Source organism: Galdieria sulphuraria, assembly GCF_000341285.1.
Source record: "Galdieria sulphuraria unplaced genomic scaffold scaf_17, whole genome shotgun sequence".
NCBI lineage: Eukaryota > Rhodophyta > Bangiophyceae > Galdieriales > Galdieriaceae > Galdieria > Galdieria sulphuraria.
Window position 1 is genome coordinate 42,952 of NW_005178458.1, and position 21,949 is coordinate 64,900.

The following is a 21,949-nucleotide window of genomic DNA, read 5'->3' on the forward strand; positions in this document are numbered from 1 at the left end:
AAATATGCACTTCTTCAATGCTCCCGAACAAATATTTTAGCACAGGCCACGTTTTATACTCTTTCTGATCTTTTCTAGCATAAAGTTGGTCTTCAAAAAAGTACATTTATTGTCGTAGTTTCTTCCATCAACTAAGCAGTTGTTCTTATCATAGTTATACTACCAAACTGCTCGCCTTTTCACAGGACTGTATAGCAAACGATCAGCATTCCAACCTTCTTTATGGAGCTGACTAATAAAATGTTGATAGTAGTCTTTGCATTTCGTATATGAACAATTGATAGCCTCTAGCTTCTCCTCTAAGCGTTCTTTATCTGGACTGGATGAGCTACTCTTCTTAACTCGATTCAATTGTCGACTAGAACGAAGACTTTCCTTGTTAACTTCAGGTACCTGATCATCAGGTGGTATTTGCGAAGAGCTCCACCAGCAGTCGTTTTCCATCCGTGACACGAAAGAGTGTAAAAACGGAATTCTCTTTGATGAATTCCAAGTCAGTCGCTTCCTTTGCCGCAATTCCTCCTTTAAAAATCCTAAAGTCAGTAGTGCTCGTAGAATATCGCCATTTCGAGCGTGTTCTCTTAATACGATTCGGTACTGACCGTTCCAACCTCGAGTCACCATAAACTGCTCTCCTTTGAAGATCTTTATCAAACTATTAAGTTCTTGTGGACAGGAAACTGCATCTGACAATGATGCAAACATCGAACGAACATCATAACGAGGTCCTAAGAATATATTCTCTCTTTGACTCACTTCATCAGGTCTGGGAACGTATCCTCTTCGAACAAAATAATCTACAATCATACTAGAACGTTCATAATTTAATGTTCGGAACTGAACAGCTCTCAATTCCTTATAAAAAGCATAAATATCCAAAACAGATAAGAAACTGTAGGCCGTCAAAACATTTGGGCGACTGGTTCCGATCAACTTACTTAGTTGGATTCCTAATGCCATTCCCAATAAATCTGCAACCACAATCTGAGCTTCGCCCTTAGCTGTAATATCTGCGATGTTCTCACTTCTTCCTGCAAAATTCTTATACATTGCATTTCTAGTTGCCGAAGCAGTCAACATTGAAATTTGTTTCATAGAATTTGCCAATGTTGCAAATAACAGAAATGAAGCAGGAAATATTTGAGTAACTATTTCTAAGCCATTACCCAGAGCGTACAATAAAGCAGAACGAAAACGCCATCGCTTCGGATCCGCATCAAAGTCACGACCCATTTGGCTAGCCCAAACCATTTTGCCAAGTCTTCCTAAACCATCTTTTAGTACCCAAGAAGTTGCAGCTGCACGACCTATGCGGCCAGCTTTAATTCCTAAAGCCAATAATAGTGCTTGAGTTCCAAAAACTCCAACTGTGGAACTAACGAGTCTCTGAAATACTCTCCACATTGTGAATGAATAATAATCTTGACTAACACCTTCTGGAAAGAATGACTGTCTTAGAAACTCTATTCTTTTTGTCAACCAAGTCTTCCAACTTGTACTCCAATCAAGACCTTCCTCATCATGACTTGCGAGCTTGAAGCGGGCACTACTCTCGTCCCATTCTAAGGATCTTCTCTTGGAACCTTCAACGTCATATGCCATTGCAGGAATCATATTAGAAGAAGCGTTTGCGTTATGAATGTTGCCAGCATGACTAAATAATATGATGGATAACATACCAACCGAAGCAGAAGTACCTCTCAGCCACGTCATCTTAGTTAGATAGTTTGCATTCACATGCTTCCTTAATTCAAAATAAATTCGGATCTTCGAAACGACTCCCAACAGGAGCTCCTTTTGTAACCACTTGCAAAGATGCAAAAATATAGAATGAAAGCAGTCAAAGTCTTCACAACTTAAAAGTTTCAATAGCCTGTCTAATTTACGACGGGCAAAAGTTTCACTAATAGAATGGCTTCTGTTTTTAGAAGAAGTTGTACTTCTATAAATATCGTTAAATACAGGCATCCATTTGGAGCAGGCATTTGGAGTTTTTGGCAGAGTAGGTGGACAAGACATAGGCTTATCACGACTTAAACTGCAGTGGTTCACGACTCTATCGTTATCTGATACTAGTTGCAAGCTTGCTCCTGAGAATGCAAAAGTATCCATAACTCGTTTTTGCAGAAAAAGATTCAACTGAAAATCAGTGCAAGTTTCACTACAAGGTGTCATATATACTTTAGTAGCACCGGTTTCCAAAACAATCGATCGCAGTCTTGCACAGTCACCATTCTCGATTACTAACAGGTCGCTTCCACGCCGTCTGAGTGAAGCTTGAAGATCCAAGACAACTGAAAGTAGTTGAGGTGACTGGTTGACTTGGAAAGGGACGATAAGTACAGGTAATAAATATTTGTTTGGGGAGACTTCTTCAACTGCTTCAATCAACGCTGGGTGATCGTCTAGACGGAACAGGTCTCGAAACCACAAAATAATAGTGTCTGAACGATTTTTTTCTAAAACATAACCTTTCTCTAGTTTATGGTCTCTGAAGAAATTAATATCAAGTCGTGACTGTTTATCGCACCACCGTATGGCGGATACGGCGCCAGAACCTTTTCTCTCGTCACTGTCAGAAGTTTTTGAAAAAAATCTTACATTCTTCCGAACACAAGAGACTCTTTGACACCGAGTAGTGCGGTCTCCCTTGTCAAGCTTCGTAAGTTTCTTTCGAGAAACGATAATATGAGGTTGTGGCAAATACATTTACCCAATTCCTGGCGTCAGAGTCCAAACAATGTCAAAGAGCCAATATCGACTGAGAAGTGCTGAAAGGAGTGACGTTGAGAATATTTTATTTATGATAAAGCAACTGGCAGAATATGAAAAGGAACCTCACTCTGTGGAGATAACGGAGCGGGACCTTGAAAGAGATGGATTCGAAACACAACCTCCTTTGTTTCACGTGGTTCTCGCAGAAGTTTTGGTATGTAACTTGTTCTAGTTGTGTGTCAACTTTAGTGAAGCTAGCTTAGGAACAGAACGGTTGGAAATGTGTAGGTTTTGCTTTGTGGTTTTATGTTTATTCTACGGTAAGTTTATTCATTTTCAGTTGCTGGTGGTGGTTCATTTTCCTCTGATATGAAGTGGCAAGGAAAAGCGCTACATTTAGAAGATCTTTTTGTGCTACCGCAATATCGCAACAGAGGAATTGGCAAAGCGTTGCTAAGACGTTGCGCACAGGTTGCTCTAAGTGAAAAGTGCAAAAGGTATCAGTGGAACGTGTTAACTTGGAATACTCCGAGTATAGATTTTTATGAAGCCGTTGGGGCCAAGGCTATGAAGGAGTGGATGCTTATGAGAATGGATAAGTATTCCATGGAAAGATTTATAGAGTCATCAACAGACTCCGTCTCGAAACAATAAACAGTGGAAGATATCGAAAGAGGATATTTTAGGACTCGTTCTTTCCTTGCAAGTCTGCACAGGTTGACTATTGAAGAAGAGTTTTAGAAATATCTCTATAAATTCGTAAAAAAGTTGTGACCCGTTCTTGCTAAAGATGTGAAGGAAAGTTCACTGTTTCCGTCAAGAAATAGGGTCTGCGTATCATTCGTAAAGGTTGTAAGTACTCAAGTTATTCTTGACAACTTATTGAAAACAAATCATGAAATTTGGATATTCTATGTTGACTTTCTAAGAACACAATACATCTCACTATACTTATTTAACTGATACAAACAACCATCAATAATCATGGATAAGTTTCAATTACCAAACTAACTTGACTAAAAAGTCTTAAACATATTCCAAGTTCACAAAATCTATTCAGCATTGCTCTGATTAGGAGCTTTCGCAGAATCTTTCATATGATTTGCCTGTCCAAGCTTCGTGCTCATAAAATCATTCACTAAACTACCAAATGGATCCAAACTAGCACTGGCGGCAGTTACGGTGGTCTTGGAATCTGAGTTGATATTATTTGTACGACTCGATGTCAAATTTTCACTTCCGTACATCGGCTTCTTGTTCGAAAGTCCTTTCATAGTTGAAAATCCTTGCTCCCATGACTCAGCAGATACTAGCCTTTCATTTGTGTCTATACGAGTATTTTCATTTTGTAAAGTACTTGGCAGAGTTTCAAAACCAGTCAAGCCGGTTCTAGACTTGGACTCATCAACCTTGGCGAAGCCACTTACTCTTCCTTGCGAGGAAGCAAACGAACTAGTGTTAGAGCGACCGGTTGTTGGACTGCCTGAAGCACTTTCTAACAACCAGTCCATAGGCGATTTCTTCTTGTCTGTTGAAGAAGAATGAGTTTCATGAAGCCTGGGATTGAACTCAGAATCCCAGTTAATCATTTCATCAGAGTCTACGGCTCTTTCCTTTGAAGTCTTCGAAACCGGCTCATTCTCGTCCCAACTGATTAAATCGCTTACATCGGACTGTGGTTCTTTCGTCTTTCTGGCGGGAGAAACAACGTTTGCCGCACGGCTTTGGGTTTCACTGGATGTATTGCTACCAGGTCCTAGTCTCACTGCACCAGGAAGGGTTGAGGATCTTGAATGAACATGTTCCGCATTCGAAAGCTCGTACGTGAATGGTTCACGTCCCGTACCCTCTTCTTCTGACACAGAAGCTCTCCATTCATACTCGCTCCGAGCAGCTACTGGTTCTTTTGCTGCTTCAAAATATTCATAAGTGTTATTATACCTTCCTCCGGCTGCAACTTCCGAGCCTGCTACATAATCCCTGTTATATCCAGTGTACAAATCGTTCGAACTTATACCGCCAAAACGGCTTGCTCCCCCAGAGTTTGCAACCTTCAAGTAAAGTTCCTTGCTCTTCTGTCTTTCTTCTTGTAACACCCTTTCATCAGATACCAAGTCAATCACTTGCTTGGCTTTAATTCGAACGTTTGCACCTTCGTCCTTATGGGTTACAGGGTCAATATATCGGAAATCTTGTAGAGACCGAATGTGATACAAAGCGTCTTGAACTTCGTCCATGACTCTTGAGGAACCGTGCATCAACAAATATCTCAATAGCTCCAGAGCCTTGTATACATGTCTCCAGTTTCTTCCGTGGTCGTTGAGACGTTGCCATACTATTGCCATGATAAGTGGGTATTCCTCGTTGTTGAACGTCGACTGTGATATTTCAAACAAGTCTGAGGTGCTTGCTCCCCAACTCTTGTTGGACGTTGCAGCTCTTACCTTATTTTCAACGTCTGTCATGCAAAAATCTTTAAGTTTAGATGCAGCTTCTCCCCTAACTTTGAGAGCGTGTCTCTTCAGGTTATTCCAGTCTACGTTTTTCAAACGTTGTGACAAGTTATCCATAACTAAGTCAAGTTCTCATACAACAGCTAATCTACGGTTTCCACTGCCCAATGTCAAACAAGCATTTCTTGGCAAACAACCAACTTGTAATGGAAGCTTGTTTAAGCGCAACTGTTTCTTTTGTAGTAAAGTTTCGGTGTATTTCTAAGCACGTCAATTTTACAGGTGAACTAACTGAAGAAAACAATTAAGTTGTCTGTTTGGTTCTTGGCATGCCATAGTGTTCTTTGGCTACAAATGAATCAAGTAAAGTTTTGATTACTTGTTTATAAAGCCAGAGTTAATTTCATAAATCGTTGTTGAAACTGGATATGTCAATTGTTTGAGAACACAGCAACTACGAAAAAAAGTTACAAGTATATAACTACGATTGCTAAACCTATACTTGTTCCCTCCTCATGATGATGATATTTGACTTGGCCATAGCTGCTAAACTAACCTATGAAATGACATGAATATGAAAGAGATAGAATGAAACCTTAATAGGCAAATTTAAGGTTAAGGTTCTCTTGATAATATGACATTGTATCTTGCATAGAATTTCGGCATTCAAAGTCTATTATTTTTAGGAGCAGACTTTTCTCAGGACAAAGCATTATCTGATAGTAGTGACAGTGGTTGCTGAACGATACTAACAAACTATTAGATGGTTACTCAGAATTTCAACAGGTACACTAAGGTGACCTCCTCAAGACAAGTTTCTCAAACTTGCTGCTGTAGCTGCTGAATAATATTGGCATATAATGTACATGTTCGGTTCAACAATAGATTGCAAAATTCTGCATTCTTCAACAGTTTCTCCAGGTACAGAATATGCTCTTTCTGCTTTTGACGACTTTTCGCTGCGGATTGTCTATTTCTATAAATCCTCCATAGTGCACGCTCTTCCGCAGACATTTCTGGATGCAGAGGAAGACGACCTCTTCTGTTCTTCTTTACTAACTGTGTGTCTTTTCTGCAGCGTTTTGCCTCTAACCGAAGTGATATATCTACGTTGCTGCTTTCGCAGTTTGGTGGCGATAAAGTTGTCGTTACTGTTTGAATAAGGCCCACAGTTGTGTGTTTCCAAGTTGTTCTGGTATGGTTATCAATATTCTTCAGAGTCTCTGTCGTGGTGGAAGACGAAGTTGATAGAGACATACTATGCTCGTCCCAAACATTCAGTGCAGTTACAATAAAAGGGTTTAACAGAGAAGCGACAGATATGGGCTTCTTCTTTTGCTCTGGGATACTCATATGCAACTTTAACAACATAACAACTCTTGTTGAAAAGAGTCATTCTCTCAGCTTTTATACACTTCAGGTAAAACGAGATCTTACAAACGTGGAGCACATCGACGAAACGATGAGGCATGATGCCACGTGGAACATCACGACAGTTGTTTCAGACGCGAGAGAGCAATGAGACCTTCCTAATGTGTATAATAAAACTATCATTTTTCGTCAAGAGCTTTTGAAAAACAATATAACAATTGAATGTGAAATATTCATTTAACTGAGCCACTACATGCCAATACTTTCGAGTGAGTTCTATAAAAGGAGAAAGGACGCAGTGGAAGAGTTGAACGCCAATTTTCTTTTGCAATGAAGAGTCACGTGTTTATTTCCAAACAAAATTGAAATGTAATCAATAATAGAAAACAAACTTTGACTATTCTCCAGTTACACTAACAAGCATTCAAACAATGTCATCTTATGAACTCCGTGACAATGTCATACCCCGTCAGGGCTTGGACTCCGGTTGGTCAAATCAGATAGCACTTTCATGTGCAATGTCATAACATGACTCGAGTAACGAGCAACAAAAATGTACCCAGGAATGCTTGAGGACACAGTATTCCCACCAGCTGAGGAATATCCATCCTGGTTTTGCAGCGATACTCGTCTTCCATCTGTCTTGAATCTTCAGACTACCCAAGTAACGATAAAGATGGACGAGGACCAACCCAAAACTTGAGATAACCAACAAGTAGTTGGTGACAATTTGTATCTCCGCAACAAATATGTCTGCCATCGAGCAGAAAACCAACCAGTTGGTCCTCCATAGTTTCTCTATTCATGCTGTGACTAGTTGGCTCGGAATTCAGTAAAAATCATCCAGCAACTACATTTCACACACATGTGAAAGAGAGTCCCAGGTTCGCTACCTTGGAACATGAGGCACCGGTAAAGATGCTAGTTGGGTAGGAGACCTTGTCGTGCTAAGCGTCGAGAAGGATACAAAGTACCCAATGAAGTAACGCCAACTGAAAATGAACTGCCATTGAACTCGTATGATTTCGAAGTGTTGTAGCGAAAAGTTTTTCTGAATTTTTGGATGAAAAAGATAGTGAGGAATGAATTTGAAAACTCGCTGACAAGTTCCTTTGGTCATTTGGAGACAGTATTTGGAGAGAGCAATAGTTTCACCAAATATCATTTTGCAAGTAACAAATAAATGAGAATGGTTAGATTCGAGACAAATGAAGCGAAATTGTCTACTCGTATTGTTCGAGATGTGTGTCTAGAAGTCTTGTCTTAGTTTGTTCTATCGAAAAGGTAGCTTCGATCGTTTCGTCTTTGTATGTCTTTGGCTGATGAAACTCCTGGTATTTTTGTAGAAGAATAAATGATGACTAACTTCACCATGCTATTCTCTATTTGATTTAAAGATTCTCCACTTATTGCTGCTTTATAGTCTTGCAGTTCAACTGAGTTGTCGATACATTTTGAAAGTTGGACTATCGAGCATACATTGTTTTCATGTTATGAATGACTTATACTTTTTTGTTATCTTTTTACAGCGAAGTTAGTTAAGATATTCAGTGTTTTTATTGGTCACATGAAACGACATATACATTGCCCTGTTTTTCTTCTCCCAATAATCAATTTGATAAGAAAGCAATTGAGAAATGAGACCATAGAGAAAATTTTTTAAAAGAATACCAAGCTTTCTGTTTACAATCCCACCTACTAGTTGTTCTGTATTGTCAACTCAATATAGAGACTCAAGCCACTTGAAAGATCAATTTTGAAAACAAATCGGCAATCATTGACACTCTGAGCTTACTTTTAGGCTACAAACTACGATGGTTACGATATAACTAGAAAGAGAACAGTAGAGCGAATGATTTGGAATAAATTTATTAGTCACTGCTTAGGAATTATTCAAAAGATGAAAATTTTCAATCTTTTCTGCAAGAGGCTTTACTCTCTAAGGAAGTGGCAGAAACAAGAAATAAGTACCAGATGGGGGTACATGTAGTAAGCAAAATGTCAAAAGACCCAAAATATGAGATAAAGGGAAGATTCCAACAACAACAACAATTTTGTGGTCATTCCATTGTTCATAAGTAGATAAAAACTTACTAGGCAACATTGGCTTTTTTTGTTGCTGGCTTACTTCATTCTGTCGAAGGTTCTCCTCCGCACAGTAGTAAAAATTCTTTATTCTAATTGATGAACGATAAGAAGGATTTGTACAAATTAAAATCCGCAAAGAAAAGGTGAGATGGAATTGGTGTGCTGACGCTTCTTTTGCAAAGAAGTCGTTGAATTTCCTCAGAACCAACTTCCGTCTAACCAGGTTTTAACTTTTTGTGTAGTGAAGATGCCCTGGAGCTGGGTTCAGAAGGCAGATAACAATTCCGAGTGGTTAAGTGCAAAAATAAAAGAATGGACAATACAACAAGAAACGTGGAAACAGCAATTACTGCTTGAACCAGAAGATTTATCCTCAACGGTAGATATGGAGAGACTTTTTGAAACTTTTCCCATGATTGGAGGGTTAGATATTACTCCTGACAAGGAACAAGACGATATAGCGTACGTGGGTATCGTTGTATTGAGCTCAAAGTCACTACAAGTCAAGTATTGTCAGACCCATTGTGTCAAGCTTCAAGTTCCATACGTTCCCGGCTTTTTAGGTTTCCGAGAAGCTCCTGCTTTAATAAACGCGGTCGAATGTTTAAAAAGAGAGAAGGTTGATTGCTTCCCTCAAGTATTGCTGGTTGACGGAAACGGTATACTTCATCCAAGGGGGTTTGGGAGTGCTTGTCAAGTTGGCCTCTCTCTAAACCTTCCCACTATAGGAGTTGCAAAGTCACTTTTAAGTGTCGATGGCTTGAATACGTTACAGATTAAAGAACAAATTTGTGAAGAAGGAAAACGCTGGTTGCCTTTGTTAGGATCTTCAAACCGTGTATTAGGTGCTGCCCTGCTTAGCAATGAATGTGTGAAACGACCCATTTTTGTTTCGGTAGGTTACCGTATCAAACTTTTGGAAGCCATCAACCTGGTATTTCACACTTGTCGCTACCGTATACCGGAGCCCATTCGCATAGCAGACAAGATTTCTAGGCAAGCATCCAGCAGAGACTTCTGCTAAGCTCTCGAATTTCATTACCAATTTATTTTGACGAGGACGCTAGTTCGTGTCGAGTGTTTTTATTTATTTTGAAATGTGTGGTTAAGACTCTAGTGAGTCACCATTTCCTTTATTTCGTTTAGATTGCCCTTCGAAATGATAGCGTGGATGTCAATCAAATAGAAAACAAAATGCCTGGAGTCTGATAGAGATAGAAATGAAGTGTCATATCCAATTTGCGACGCTTGAAACGAGATTCTCATGGATTCTCTCTGTACACGTCTGTGACTTGAATACAAGGTGTGGCAGTAGACCTTATAGCATCATAATAGATATCGTCCATTGATGGGTTATGAACAGTCTCGTTCCATTTGATGTTGTCTCTATTATTTCATAAAGCTTTTGATCGGTTGTATTATGAAACAGTGCTTTGGGACAACGAGTAAGGGCTTGCGCTTTGATTTATCCAATTTGCAATGATGCTGCAGCGTTAAAAAAACGAAATCTTATTGACAATCAACCCTCACAGAGTTGACACATACATGAAAGGTCATGAATGCCTAGATAAGCAATAAATTGAATCTACGTTAGGGTGCTCTACCCAAAACAGTCATCGTTATTGACCATTTCGGCCGTTAGCCACTCGTCACGGAAACACTTGAGGCGTTGAACACCAAACCAGTAAAAGTCACATGGCGCTGAATTTGGCGTTCTCCAACAACGTCCCTTTCGATCAACCATCCAAGGAGCCTTACCTGTTCTTCCATGTCCGAAAAGACCAAAACTGCTATAAGGACTAATAATTATTTCATCTGCCTCCCCAAGTAACCACATCTCTGCCAAAGCCCATTGTGCGCTTTCAGTTTTTCCTTTATCCATAGGAGGATCCATCGATATTAATCTTTCACCAAGCTGTAGCCTTAGTAGCTCTCTAGCCTCCGGAGTGTCAGTTGCTATGAACCATCTATCAACGAGAGAAGCGCTTCCATTCCTTTTCAAAAATGACTCAGGAGACGCTACTTGATTCCAATGGGATAGAATAGACTCGGCGCATCTCCACATGACCTGTTCGGAGTATTCGTCAATAGCATAACTATCTCGTAAACGAATCTGGAGACCGATAACCCTTTTCGAATTTTTAATCAATTGTCTATAAGGTTCCATGATTTCATAAACTCTTTTTGACGGCGTTAAAAGAGCAGTTGCTAACTGTGCAAATGGTTGAGGTCCTAAATGAGTACAAATAAATTGTCGATAATTAGGATTGTGTTGCATTGCAGGACCCAACCAGTGTGTTGCTCTAAATATGATTAAATTCTCTGGAAAGATGTCATCATAAGATGAACAAGCAATAGGTTCCATGTCTCTTATAGGTCTCCAGAACGGACACGGGCGACAGTACTGTGTGAAGATTAAACGATGAGGATACTTTTCAAGCTGACTCGTAGTAATGCCTAACTGAGAAGCCAATACTGCAAAATTCCAACTAAATCCTGGAGTCTCGAATAAATCGTCTAGATGAGCGCCAACCGTGCTGCCACATGGCTCCCATAGAACGAAAAAAGCACGATTTGTCAATACCTATGTAAGGTTACTGAACAATCAAAGATACAGCTTTGTTAAAATATCCTTACTGCAAATAAAAAAGCTGACAAGAGTCCCATAAAGCGGTTCCCTAAACCATCGCAAGAAGCTACAAAGACAACTGAACGACTTGCTAGCAGGTTTTGGTGCTCTAGAATTCTCTCATATTCAACTCTGTGCAACTGTTTAAATGTTTCAAAGTAATTGTCACGAAAACGAGTAATTTCATAGGGTAACTGCAACTGGCTACCATTACATATAGAGGGGAGTACACGACCTAACATCCTCTTGGAGCTCCTTGGTTCCCGAAGAACTTCCAACTCTAGAAACAGGTACAACGCAAAAAATAAGATAGCTGACTGTACAATTTTTCGGGCAACTGACTTCCTATCATAACTATAAAAAAAAAGAACACGTTTCGCAGCTCGAAGAAGTTGACACACTGCAACCTGTACTAGTTCAAAGAAAACACAAGCTGCCTTCCAATACGGGTTAGTTGACGTCCAGAACACGGGTGCAGCGGTTGCTCCGTCACAAGATTTCTTCCTTGGAGATTTAAGCCTAAGGTTGTTGCAGGTGGACTCTCCGAGAAGCCACCTTTTGTGAAGAACAACTTGGAGAACGAGAAACAAAAGCTGTTCCAAGATCCACAATCCCACTAAAGTTGCGAATGGTATCCATATACCCCCATAACTAGTAACCAAATTGACAACTTTATGCCAGTAACGTTTCTTGTATCCATCTTTTTCTAAAGAAAACAATTGGTCAAAATCTAGTGACCACATGGGCAGTCTCAAATCAAATTTCATATAGAATCAATTGATACTTATTGAAGAAACTGTGCAGCAGCTTCAGCAACGGAAAAATAATCAAAGCAATTCATTCTTTCTCCTAAAATTTTAACGGCCGACCGGAAAAGACAGTGCCACTTGAAATTTCTTAATCTTTGAAAAAGACACAAGAATTCGAAACCTGTCTTGAATTCTTTCTCGGAAATTTGACCAACCCGTTGATAGGGATGTTTGAATTTGCAAGTGTTTCATATTACAACATTATCCTTTAAGGGCACAATGATATAAAATACGTCATGAGTTCTACAAGCAGAAAGCTATGTCGAGAAGCACACTGTAATTTTCAACTTTGTTCAAATGATGAGTGAAGGCTACTGTAGGGATTTCACTAAGCTGAGACCTTTGAAACTGAACCAATGAAACCAGAATAGCTATATTGTTACGATACTCTTTACATAAATTCCACAAATCGGAAAATATCAGAAAACGAAAAAGACTTGAGAGCGGTTAGTAGCTACTAGTTATTCTCGCTCTTTCTCGATCTGCTTGAATAATAGGATAGAGCAATCCACTAGGTTCAAGAAAGAAACTATTCAAGAATGGCAAAGACAAATCTATCAAAACATTAGTGTCATCGGATGAATTCTGGTGGAAGAACCGATGTTCTCAAGAAAAGAAAAATGCTTTATGTGGCGCCAAAGTTTTGAAGGCTTAATGTTCACAATATTGTCAATCATGCTACCGTACTTTTAAAAATTTTCCGAATAGTTCAGTACCAACTAGTCTCCTATGAGCGTGTTGCACTCTACTCTTGGTAACTGTAGTCCGTCGAGAATACAAGTTGAACCAAAAGGTAATAGATCGGTTCAGGCAAATAAGTGCTAAGTTATTCGAATAGAGACAAGAATTTACTCCTTTTATCCTCAGCAGTTTCCACATAATACTTTTCTACATGACAATATCAAGTCAGGAAATAGGACTGCAACTCAATTTTCTAATAACGATACTCTGAGCAAGTCAAAGATAACCTCTGATGAAGACCTCAGCAAGTTTCACAACAAAGGAAACACTGAAAGTTTTTATACAATAGACAAGAATCCTAAGGCTATGCTTACAACAACAACAGTTTCTATGGGAAAAATTCTGCTAGAAATTAATTCCATCGAAAAACGTTTAAAAACTATCCACGAAACTGTTGAAAAGCACCAAGGTGAACCTCAAATAAACACTATACAGAATCAAATCTTCGAATTTGAAGAAAGGGTGTGTAGAAATAATCTGATGATGACTACCTTCTGCTTACATGTCCCCATAGATGCAAAGAACTTTACAGAAGACAGAACTGGAACTTCAGCTCAAATTCGACGCTGTAAATCGGCAAGTGACCCACCATCTAAGTCAGATTTACTTTGTCCTATCCGAATGGATTTCAATGATGAGTTCTAAAAGTATCAATGAGTTAACTATTAATAATCCCATTCACGGACAAATAAGTATCGAACCTCAGCAAGAAGTGAATACCCTAGCCACTCGAAGTAATCATGTCCTGAGAAGAAATAAGAAATCCAACAAGAGTCTTTAAATCCCAGGAAATAACAGTTTTCAATTCATGGCAGATCTTGAAGGTTCAAAAATTCAAAGCATGCTTGCACCTTATGGCAGTAACTACCTCACCACAAGCATCACCAGCACTCAAACGCTAACCTACAATACTATTCTCTCTGAGGAAAACTAACGAAGTTCCTTTCAGGAAACAAAACGCAACCAAATGTGTTCTACAGATCCATGGTCGACCGGGAGTGCTGTCCGTAGCTACTTTTCAGTAGTTTCACTTCTTCAAATAAGAGAGCCAACTGCTGCCTCATTTGCAAACACTCTGTCTTCAAGATTTCGTTGTTCTTCTCTAACTGTTCTAAATAAGCCTAAGGAGGACGCTGAAAAGAAGCAAACTGCCATAGAATATCTATACGAACCTTCCGTCTCCTATAAAAGTTACGAACATTCCTTCGATTTCGTTCCTTTTTCGAAAGTTCCTTCTTATCAATATCAAGATATTGTTTTTGAGGGCAATCAGGATCGGTCGAGACGTAACCGTTCCGTAAAGATGCTTTAATCTCATCTGAAAAGTTGGACTCTACTTTGCCTAAATGAAGTTTATACACAAATGCCGAACAACTACTGTGAAGACCAAGTCTTACCTTCTCCATCTTCATATATGCCATTCGTCCTTAAGGTATCGTAATATCTACGCTTTGAATTATGGTCTTCTACAGGAGAACATAAAGGAAGAGGAGGAAGATCCGATAAAATTTGTTCGCTATCATCATGTGGATGGCTTATACCAGATGAGCTTGAAAAATGCAATTCGCTGTCTGAAATACGGTCAGTAACGAAGGTACAAAGCGTCGAGAAGTCTCTCTGTCCTTTTGAAGTTCACAAACATGATAAGTATTTGTATCCTAAACATTTCCTCCTCTTACCATCTCGATAGTGTTGAAACAAATTGTCATCATCCTTCAAGGAATGGTGTGCTTCGTGTCTGATAGGTAGCGAATATATTGCAGAACTCTGTGCAATGTGGCCCTTCTGACGACCCGCTCTTCGTTTAAAATCCATTTTCAGTTTACGGTTATTACGATTGATAGCTGCTTGAGACTGCCTTTGGAAGATTGCATTGAGAGCTTCTGAAATAACTTCGTCAGCCTCAGGTTTCTTCATTGTAACAACTTTGAAACGACAATATAAAACGTTCGTCATCGTCGATGATAACGAGGTCCTAAAAAATCTTGAATCGTTGAAGGAGTCTGTTGTCCATGTGTTATTAAGTCTTCCAAATCCTATCACACTGTTCCATAACTCGGAAGAATTGTAAACAGCTTCATTTGGAGGAACGGGCAAGACTGCATTCGAAAAAATTTCGGAGATAGGTCTACCGAAGTTTTCGAGAATTGAATTGAAATCAACATCTACAGTAGCACAAGTACAAGTTTCAGAACTAAACTTTTCATGCGGGCAACAGTGTTCTACAAACAATTCTGATGAATACAATAAGTTGTCCCATCGAAAAACTTCATCCAAGCTTTCATAAATACTATAATACTGAACACTAAACTTTGGAGTGATAAACTGAAGGGAGATAACATATTAGAAAAGAAACGATTAATTTAGGAAAACGACTTACTCTTGAATATTCAACAATGATCAAATTGGAATCGTTCCTTGAGACCTAAAAACTTTGAGTAATGTTTGAAAGCACTAAAATTTGGCATGTACCGCTAAAAAGTCTTGAGAACGCGGGTTAAACACAGTTCGACGGCAAACAAGATTGGAAGCACCCTTAATAGGTACCTGGGAAGGAGCATACGCTCCAAGTAACTATAAAGGAACTCGTAAGCTGCGACAAAAACACACTGCTTCCTTACATATCCATAAATTAGTCCGTCCTCTATGCATAATCCTCTGGGGACAAGAACTTTTTCAACTTGCTCAGCTTGCGAGCCGAATATTTCAAGGGTAAAACTATGGACAGAGGCAACTTCGACCAGCTGTTGCACCGTTAACTGATTCGTAGGGTCCTTGCTACAAAGCCAAGAAAGAGCTTGAACGTTACTTCGTAGTTTCTCTGGGACAAAGTTCCAACAAGACATGACCTAGTTCAACTGGTAAACAAAAAACAGCTCGCTGAGCATTGAGTGATGGAAGATTCAAATTAGCTAATCTCCTCGTTCATGTCCCTCAAATGTCTCATTTCCTTCAATTAGCCATCAGCCACGCGATCTGATATTTTCAAATGCAGTTCGCTTTACATTCGGAAAAGAGTTCTTGCTCCTAACAACTTTCAAGAACTATTAAGTGATTGAATCCTTCGATCTCAAACATTCTTTTGGTCTCTGGACAAAAACATGCCGTTCCACTATTGCTTCTGCTATAGTCAACTTGATTTGAAAGTAAAGAAAATTGAAATAATGCTGTTATTTCCCATCTGAAGCTTGTAAATGTTGAAGAAGAGCAGATCAAGAGAACACTTGCGTGTTTATTGAAGACAAATTTCAAGCTACGCCCTTTTGAAATTTCCTCCGAATTGGTTAACTGGTGGAAACAATTGACCGAGGAATGGTGGATAGTCAAGCGGTCAACGTTTTCCTTAAACCTGAGGTGACAAGAGAAGAAAGGATAGAAGTGGGAAATAGAGTTGTTGGAACGGTTGGAACATACTTTATTTCACGTGCGTTAAGAGACTCCGTTCCTTCACGAGACAGACGGAGAAACTTTTTGGAAGATTTGTCGGCTTACATGAACGAAATAGGCCGAGGCAATTTTAAAATTCCAACCCTAGGTGGTTTTACTCTAGACGTTTTTATACTGTATCAGGTACGCTGATATCGTGAAACCTTGAGTTACTGCCCACTTATGCTTCCTGTAGGAAGTCGTTCGCCGTGGAGGCGTACAACACGTCATCGATAACCGTGAATTTAAGGAAATATCGAAAATCCTAAGACTGCCTAAAACGTGCACTGCAGCAGCGTTTGTTCTGAGGGAGTCTTATGAGAAGATTTTATATTTTTACGAACAGAAGCACGTCTTTGGTAGGAGTGCTGAAGAAGTCCCCCCGGTTGTTCAACTTGGTGCGCGTTTAGAGAGGGTCTCTTCTACACCAAGAAGTTTGAATGCAACAGATACACCAGCTTATGAGGGCTCTCGTGAAAATTCGTTTACGAATCTCTCTATGGAGCAGCCGAAAGGGTTTGGTTCTGAACTTGGTGGCGCCCCCTCGGTTTCACCGAATAGGAGGCATACTTATGTTGACTCGAATAATCGTAACGCCACGAGTAGTATGGGTTGGGATAGGACAACCTCGTATGATAGTCTGCAAACGAGTCGAAATCTCGTTCAAGAGGAAGTATTTGTAACCTCACGACCGTTGTCGGGTTCATTTCGAACGGACATCGGCTCAGAACGGAATAAGCTTGTACTTGCTCTCCAGTCAGGAATAGAAGATGAAATAAGCTGGGCTTTGGTAACGATAAATGTGCTTTCTTTTGATCCTAAACTTGATTTTCTTATACGAGACTACCCGATGCTCTTAGAAAGTGAGTCGTCTTTTTTTTTACTATGACAGCGGTCAGATAAGTGTTTAGGTCTTGAGATTATTCTGAAAGAGTATTTGGAAGATTTAAATGGATGTAGAACCTTTGGTTTGCATCCTGATGATGAGGATGCGAGAAGCAGTGGAGCTAAGAATAAGATGCTGTCAGCGGTGGACATTAATACGTCAAACGTGATAGCCCATAATAATGTTTGCAATCCCAGTCTTCAGAACTATGGTGACTTGTTTTGTACAAGGGATCCAATTTTCCTCAAACGTGAATGGAATGCAAAGTGTGTTGCCAATGCTTTGAGGAACTTGAGCTTTATAGAACGGAATCACCCTTCTTTTGCAAAGCATGTGAGTCTTTTACGTACGTGTATAAGGTAATATATGTCTTTCTGGTTTAAGATCTTATGTTTCTCATTCGAATTTCTTAGTATCATAGTTTCCAGTGAAGCGGCATCACAAGTTGTTTATGACTTGTCGGACACACTTAAGAACATAGCAGTAGAAGTGAAGTTAAACCAAGATACTTTGTTTCTCTTAGATTCAGCTATCGCAATTTTATATGAATGGGAAGATTGTACCGACGATACACGTATTCTGAAAGCTACAGAACTGATTGCCAGACTATGCTTCAATCCTGACAATGAATTAGAGCTTTTAAAGCGGTTTGATGAGATACTTAGTCTTTTGGTTGGTTTTCTTAGTTCAGAAAACAAGGATATACGTCTTGTAGCTGTTGGTGCAATTTGCAATGCGAGTGCTTTCGATTGGAATGCTCGAGTGGCGATTGCCAAAACCCCAAGCGTTGTATACTATCTTACGCAATGTTTATCAGATCCGTATATTGCCCCACTTTCAGCAATAACCATCGCAAACTTAGCGGAGGCACCGAGCAATCGTGCGATTCTTTTAAGATATGAAAGCAAATTTGTTCATGTTGCAATGAGCAATTCTGCTGCTTCCGAACTAGTTGCTTGTGCACTGAAAGAACTGTCAGACGACTAATTTTGAAAAAGACAGTCACATTCATTCAGGAATCATTGACTGCAAACAGAACATTTCAGAGATGGTCGTCTGTGGATTGTTTGAACGAGTGAATAGAGTTGCTTTGAGAAAGCGCATATGGTGTCAATTTGTTCGCGTTTTGTTCACTCTTTGTAGGCTCGTCTATACCTTTAACAAGTACACACACACACACACAGACAGACAGAGAGAGAGAGAGAGAGAGAGAGAGTTCGTAATAGTCTATTCTTTCGTCGACTGGACAACAACTTTCGTGTTGTAGAACCCAAAATAAATGCATAAGCTCCGTTCTTCAATATCTTTGAAAAGCACTTGTCCTCGTTATACTTTTCAAGATTGTGCAAATAGCCCTATAGTCAAACTGAACGGGACACTTGTCTTATATTTCCAAGTATCCAAAACTAGAACAATGTGACAACGACATGTCACCAAAGTTATTGTCTTACCAATAACTTTGGTGACCCGTCTCGACCTTACAGCTGTTTAGTGTGTAGGAGCAACTGAACATGAATTCTTGCTTCCTTTTATGCTATCGATGTATCAATCTTGAAGCGTTCAACAGATTTTTTTGCTGCAATATTCGTGCCCGAAATGCGGTATAATTCCAATATTCAATGCTGAAATTTCCAAACTATCCAGCAACTGTGTCGTTTATCTATTCATGTATACTTACATGCTAATCTGCACTAATGGTATTTCCAACTTTTTGAATGACTCCTACTGCAACTGTTTTTCCTTCGTCACGAAGGATGAATCGACCCAACTGCGGAAATTCTTTGAAGGGCAAAATACAGACTGGTTGAGCAACGGACATGCGAGCAATGGCTGCCATTCCTGGTTTTAAGAATTTTGGTCGTTTTTGTACCTAAACCCTGCATTCAGATATCAAAGTACTAAAATGAAAATATTAAGCTAACCACTTGGTTCGTTTTACGATCAACTTGTGCCAACAATTTTTCAATTGTGCATTCCTCGACCGCCGCATGTACATGCATAACACAACTATATCCTGCACAAATGATGTTCTTATAGTCTAAAAGCATAATCTGAGCATCAAACAAAGAGCTTCCCTATCACGAACAATTAAAATCTCGATTAAATTGGTTCAAACTCAAACTTTACTTGAACCAGCGCGTCAGCCTCACATAACACAAACCCCATTCGAATATCTTCTTCCTCAATTCCCTTTATTCTAATACGAACATTATCTCCAGGTTCTGCTCTTTCTACTTCAGTACTTTCGATGAATATTGCATCCACAACAACTTCAACCTGTAATTCTTCAAAACTCAGTTCCTCTCTGATGAATAGAAGTAAACAAAGAACTTGCCCGGTTAGGCATCATAAAGAGATGTTGATCTCTAGTTATCACTCCAGCTTCTAATTTTCCGCACACTACGGTTCCCATCTCTTTGTATTTGTCTGTAACTGGCATTCGCACCTAATCAATAAGTCTAAGTATGTAATAATTCTCTTATTGACGGAGCTTACTTTCGAATCATGTACCCTCTGCGGAGGTTTAAGTTCGTCCAATATCGTTAATAGAGGACCATTCGTGTACCAATTGCATATCGCTGGATCTACCTTCTCCAGCAGATTCTGACCAGTGTAACCAGAAATAGGAATCCAGTAGATGTCTTGAGGCTTCCAACCAATCTACCTCATATCCAGTAAACTACGACTATTACATTACAAAATTATCTACAACTTACCTGCTTTAGAAAAGGTAACAATTTCTCACAACATTCATCATATCGAGCTTTGTTCCAAGTACCATCGGGATTCAAAATACTCGGGTCGTCCATCTTATTCACGGCAACTATTAGTTGTCGGACTCCTGCTGTTTTTGCCAACATAGCATGTTCTCTTGTCTGACCTCCACGTTCAAAGCCTGTTTCAAATTCTCCTTTACGGGCGGAAATTACCTATTGGCAGAATAGATCATAAAACAAACAAATCTGACGTATCATAACTTACGAGAACTGCAATATCAGCTTGTGTTGCACCACCGATCATTTGCGGCACAAAGTTTTTGTGACCGGGAGCGTCTAAAATAGTGAAATGCTTATGTTCAGTCAGAAACTCTGCTCTTCCACACTCTTCTGTCTTTCCTTTTGCACGCTCCTAAGACAACAAATCTATTTGCACGCCCTTCTTTGGTCAAAACTATACAAACCTGTTCTGTTGTGTCCAACGCCCAAGCATACTTCCAAGTTTCACGATTCTTGGCTTTTGCCTCTCTCTCTTATACAGAAATAAGAATTTAAAAATAACAACCTTCTTTCACCTACCAAACTTTTCCATGGTTCTGTCGTCAACCATTCCAGTTAAATATAGAATGTGTCCGGAGACGGTAGATTTTCCGGCATCCACGTGACCAATAAAGACAATATTAACGTGTTTTCTTGAGGAAGAGTCAAAGTTTGCATTCCTGGTTCTCTGCTCATATTCTTCCTCTTCCCATGTTCCTTCTGAACTGTGCTCATCTATCTTCTTTGGTGGTTCCTGAACACTCATCGACTGTAACTGGCCACTCAGCTAAGCATCACATCCCGTTGATATTCATAAAAAAAAGGAGATAACTTCACTTACAGTATCCTGGTCGCTTTCATGTTTCTTTGTATTTCGTGATTGTTCCTCACTGCTCACCAAGTTGTCTTCCCAAGACTCTTGGAAACCAGTGACGAGAGGTTTCTACAATATTTACGACTGAGTTGCAAAACAATGACGACCCAAATAAGCACCACCTTTGGCAAAGTTTCCGTATCTACTTCGCCATTGGAAATAGGTTCATCTAAGTCCTTTGAAAGAAAGCTTTTAGGAACAAACTCTTTCGCTTGAGGATTCATATCCAAGTCGCCAAGCACTCCCAATTCCACCAACTCTCAGTAATGAGTGGAACAGGGAATGTTTTCACAACGTGGTTTTCTAGTTGGGCTTGTAATAGTAGAGACGATGTTTTCTCGTCGATTATGTATTGCATTCGTAAAGAGTCGTTCTAATCGTTCATTTTGCTCCGAGACATTATGTTGAAAAGTAGATTTAAACTTTACAGAGTAGGCTGGTCTGATCACAGTTCTCTATCTGGCGTTCTCTATACAGAACTAGCTTCGACATATAATAACTTCCCGAGGCGCTCAGATATTTTTGAGAAAGAAGAAATTTTCAACTATATTACCTAAGGACAGTATTCGACTGTACCTATTTTCGAATAGGAAATTCGTCATAAACTGTGTTGAACAAACAGAAGTATGGGAGTCAGTTCTTGCTAGGGCAGGCGTTTAGTTTTTCAAATGCGAGCAAGGTGTAAATTAGAGATATCGGACATCCTTTTGTGATAAGCAGAAAAATATCGACTACTTATCAGATAATTGTTGCTTCGGTAGGCCAAACATCGTAATATTTGTGAATTGTGACCTAGAGGGACCAATATCTCTAGCCTAATCAAGAACCCAATTGATTCCGATGCGAAAATTGACACATAGAAATGACCAAGCTTTCCATATTTGTGAGATATTTGTTGAAAAGCCGAGATGGGTGTCTAGGAAAGCATTATAATACAGATTGTAGTTGAAAGATGTCTAACTTGCCGTCCTTGCGTTATAAAAGACACAAATATTCAAAACCCTTTGTCAATAGAATGATTATGATCACCCCATCACATTACAACGAAATTTCCATAAAGTTTGCTGTAGAATGTTGCAAAATAATGAAAATAGTTTCAAACAAGGCATCTTTGTAGTATTCAAGTCATTTTGACAAAAGTGACATATGCAAAGAAATAAATGTAGTAGCACAAGTAACTTTGTTAGTCTCCAAATGGACA

At 39.4% G+C, this 21,949-nt stretch overlaps 11 protein-coding genes across 11 annotated transcripts; 5 read left to right on the forward strand and 6 right to left on the reverse strand.

The window, feature by feature from the left end:
• Positions 1–90: 90 nt before the first annotated feature.
• On the reverse strand, positions 91–2,719 carry Gasu_23790 (glutamate N-acetyltransferase). The gene has a single exon (XM_005706687.1). It carries the CDS (start codon positions 2,707–2,709, stop codon positions 160–162), a length of 2,550 nt encoding a protein of 849 aa, XP_005706744.1. The 5' UTR covers positions 2,710–2,719; the 3' UTR covers positions 91–159.
• A 10-nt stretch (positions 2,720–2,729) lies between these two features.
• Positions 2,730–3,590, forward strand: Gasu_23800 (diamine N-acetyltransferase). The gene is made up of 3 exons (XM_005706688.1): positions 2,730–2,929; positions 2,979–3,035; positions 3,091–3,590. Exons 1-3 carry the CDS (start codon positions 2,741–2,743, stop codon positions 3,367–3,369), a joined length of 525 nt encoding a protein of 174 aa, XP_005706745.1. The 5' UTR covers positions 2,730–2,740; the 3' UTR covers positions 3,370–3,590.
• A 14-nt stretch (positions 3,591–3,604) lies between these two features.
• Positions 3,605–5,379, reverse strand: Gasu_23810 (epsin). Its single transcript, XM_005706689.1, has one exon. The coding sequence runs from the start codon at positions 5,283–5,285 to the stop codon at positions 3,768–3,770; it is 1,518 nt and encodes a 505-aa protein (XP_005706746.1). The 5' UTR covers positions 5,286–5,379; the 3' UTR covers positions 3,605–3,767.
• Positions 5,380–5,434: 55 nt separating this feature from the next.
• On the reverse strand, positions 5,435–6,689 carry Gasu_23820 (uncharacterized protein). Its single transcript, XM_005706690.1, has one exon. It carries the CDS (start codon positions 6,537–6,539, stop codon positions 5,988–5,990), a length of 552 nt encoding a protein of 183 aa, XP_005706747.1. The 5' UTR covers positions 6,540–6,689; the 3' UTR covers positions 5,435–5,987.
• Positions 6,690–8,729: 2,040 nt separating this feature from the next.
• Gasu_23830 (deoxyribonuclease V) lies at positions 8,730–9,680 on the forward strand. The gene has a single exon (XM_005706691.1). The coding sequence runs from the start codon at positions 8,875–8,877 to the stop codon at positions 9,649–9,651; it is 777 nt and encodes a 258-aa protein (XP_005706748.1). The 5' UTR covers positions 8,730–8,874; the 3' UTR covers positions 9,652–9,680.
• Positions 9,681–9,694: 14 nt separating this feature from the next.
• Positions 9,695–12,049, reverse strand: Gasu_23840 (fucosyltransferase). The gene is made up of 2 exons (XM_005706692.1): positions 11,265–12,049; positions 9,695–11,211 (listed from the first exon to the last, which is right to left on the reverse strand). The coding sequence occupies exons 1-2, from the start codon at positions 12,021–12,023 to the stop codon at positions 10,228–10,230; spliced, it is 1,743 nt and encodes a 580-aa protein (XP_005706749.1). The 5' UTR covers positions 12,024–12,049; the 3' UTR covers positions 9,695–10,227.
• Positions 12,050–12,729: 680 nt separating this feature from the next.
• Gasu_23850 (uncharacterized protein) lies at positions 12,730–13,480 on the forward strand. Its single transcript, XM_005706693.1, has 2 exons — positions 12,730–12,858; positions 12,904–13,480. Exons 1-2 carry the CDS (start codon positions 12,795–12,797, stop codon positions 13,449–13,451), a joined length of 612 nt encoding a protein of 203 aa, XP_005706750.1. The 5' UTR covers positions 12,730–12,794; the 3' UTR covers positions 13,452–13,480.
• Positions 13,481–13,484: 4 nt separating this feature from the next.
• Positions 13,485–15,679, reverse strand: Gasu_23860 (uncharacterized protein). Its single transcript, XM_005706694.1, has 7 exons — positions 15,428–15,679; positions 15,279–15,380; positions 15,187–15,231; positions 14,486–15,131; positions 14,204–14,428; positions 13,979–14,148; positions 13,485–13,927 (listed from the first exon to the last, which is right to left on the reverse strand). Exons 1-7 carry the CDS (start codon positions 15,650–15,652, stop codon positions 13,781–13,783), a joined length of 1,560 nt encoding a protein of 519 aa, XP_005706751.1. The 5' UTR covers positions 15,653–15,679; the 3' UTR covers positions 13,485–13,780.
• A 380-nt stretch (positions 15,680–16,059) lies between these two features.
• Positions 16,060–18,700, forward strand: Gasu_23870 (ARID/BRIGHT DNA binding domain containing protein). The gene is made up of 4 exons (XM_005706695.1): positions 16,060–16,376; positions 16,429–17,095; positions 17,144–17,477; positions 17,532–18,700. Exons 1-4 carry the CDS (start codon positions 16,119–16,121, stop codon positions 18,103–18,105), a joined length of 1,833 nt encoding a protein of 610 aa, XP_005706752.1. The 5' UTR covers positions 16,060–16,118; the 3' UTR covers positions 18,106–18,700.
• Positions 18,701–18,724: 24 nt separating this feature from the next.
• Positions 18,725–21,089, reverse strand: Gasu_23880 (peptide chain release factor eRF subunit 2). The gene is made up of 11 exons (XM_005706696.1): positions 20,871–21,089; positions 20,716–20,817; positions 20,415–20,661; positions 20,300–20,367; positions 20,101–20,247; positions 19,836–20,048; positions 19,615–19,779; positions 19,454–19,564; positions 19,246–19,395; positions 19,041–19,193; positions 18,725–18,988 (listed from the first exon to the last, which is right to left on the reverse strand). The coding sequence occupies exons 1-11, from the start codon at positions 20,970–20,972 to the stop codon at positions 18,800–18,802; spliced, it is 1,647 nt and encodes a 548-aa protein (XP_005706753.1). The 5' UTR covers positions 20,973–21,089; the 3' UTR covers positions 18,725–18,799.
• Positions 21,090–21,109: 20 nt separating this feature from the next.
• Gasu_23890 (uncharacterized protein) lies at positions 21,110–21,924 on the forward strand. The gene is made up of 2 exons (XM_005706697.1): positions 21,110–21,179; positions 21,232–21,924. Exons 1-2 carry the CDS (start codon positions 21,150–21,152, stop codon positions 21,406–21,408), a joined length of 207 nt encoding a protein of 68 aa, XP_005706754.1. The 5' UTR covers positions 21,110–21,149; the 3' UTR covers positions 21,409–21,924.
• Positions 21,925–21,949: the final 25 nt, after the last annotated feature.

Bases quoted from the DNA above. Each gene is read 5' to 3' on its own strand.
- Gasu_23790 (XM_005706687.1), bottom strand. From the start codon at position 2,709: ATGTATTTGCCACAACCTCATATTATCGTTTCTCGAAAGAAACTTACG.
- Gasu_23800 (XM_005706688.1), top strand. From the start codon at position 2,741: ATGTCAAAGAGCCAATATCGACTGAGAAGTGCTGAAAGGAGTGACGTT. The intron at 2,930-2,978 runs GTATGTAACTTG...AAGCTAGCTTAG, and splicing joins TGGTTCTCGCAGAAGTTTTG to GAACAGAACGGTTGGAAATG. The intron at 3,036-3,090 runs GTAAGTTTATTC...TCTGATATGAAG, and splicing joins GGTTTTATGTTTATTCTACG to TGGCAAGGAAAAGCGCTACA.
- Gasu_23810 (XM_005706689.1), bottom strand. From the start codon at position 5,285: ATGGATAACTTGTCACAACGTTTGAAAAACGTAGACTGGAATAACCTG.
- Gasu_23820 (XM_005706690.1), bottom strand. From the start codon at position 6,539: ATGTTGTTAAAGTTGCATATGAGTATCCCAGAGCAAAAGAAGAAGCCC.
- Gasu_23830 (XM_005706691.1), top strand. From the start codon at position 8,875: ATGCCCTGGAGCTGGGTTCAGAAGGCAGATAACAATTCCGAGTGGTTA.
- Gasu_23840 (XM_005706692.1), bottom strand. From the start codon at position 12,023: ATGAAATTTGATTTGAGACTGCCCATGTGGTCACTAGATTTTGACCAA. The intron at 11,212-11,264 runs GTAAGGATATTT...AACCTTACATAG, and splicing joins TGTCAGCTTTTTTATTTGCA to GTATTGACAAATCGTGCTTT.
- Gasu_23850 (XM_005706693.1), top strand. From the start codon at position 12,795: ATGAGCGTGTTGCACTCTACTCTTGGTAACTGTAGTCCGTCGAGAATA. The intron at 12,859-12,903 runs GTAATAGATCGG...TTATTCGAATAG, and splicing joins AATACAAGTTGAACCAAAAG to AGACAAGAATTTACTCCTTT.
- Gasu_23860 (XM_005706694.1), bottom strand. From the start codon at position 15,652: ATGTCTTGTTGGAACTTTGTCCCAGAGAAACTACGAAGTAACGTTCAA. The intron at 15,381-15,427 runs GTAAGGAAGCAG...GTTCCTTTATAG, and splicing joins ACGGACTAATTTATGGATAT to TTACTTGGAGCGTATGCTCC. The intron at 13,928-13,978 runs GTTCGTATAGAT...CGTCCTCCTTAG, and splicing joins ACTTTTATAGGAGACGGAAG to GCTTATTTAGAACAGTTAGA.
- Gasu_23870 (XM_005706695.1), top strand. From the start codon at position 16,119: ATGGTGGATAGTCAAGCGGTCAACGTTTTCCTTAAACCTGAGGTGACA. The intron at 16,377-16,428 runs GTACGCTGATAT...TGCTTCCTGTAG, and splicing joins ACGTTTTTATACTGTATCAG to GAAGTCGTTCGCCGTGGAGG. The intron at 17,096-17,143 runs GTGAGTCGTCTT...ATAAGTGTTTAG, and splicing joins CTACCCGATGCTCTTAGAAA to GTCTTGAGATTATTCTGAAA.
- Gasu_23880 (XM_005706696.1), bottom strand. From the start codon at position 20,972: ATGAATCCTCAAGCGAAAGAGTTTGTTCCTAAAAGCTTTCTTTCAAAG. The intron at 20,368-20,414 runs GTAGGTGAAAGA...TTTCTGTATAAG, and splicing joins CAGAACCATGGAAAAGTTTG to AGAGAGAGGCAAAAGCCAAG. The intron at 19,396-19,453 runs GCAAGTTCTTTG...GAAGAATTACAG, and splicing joins TCTTTATGATGCCTAACCGG to GTTGAAGTTGTTGTGGATGC.
- Gasu_23890 (XM_005706697.1), top strand. From the start codon at position 21,150: ATGTTGAAAAGTAGATTTAAACTTTACAGA. The intron at 21,180-21,231 runs GTAGGCTGGTCT...ATACAGAACTAG, and splicing joins GTAGATTTAAACTTTACAGA to CTTCGACATATAATAACTTC.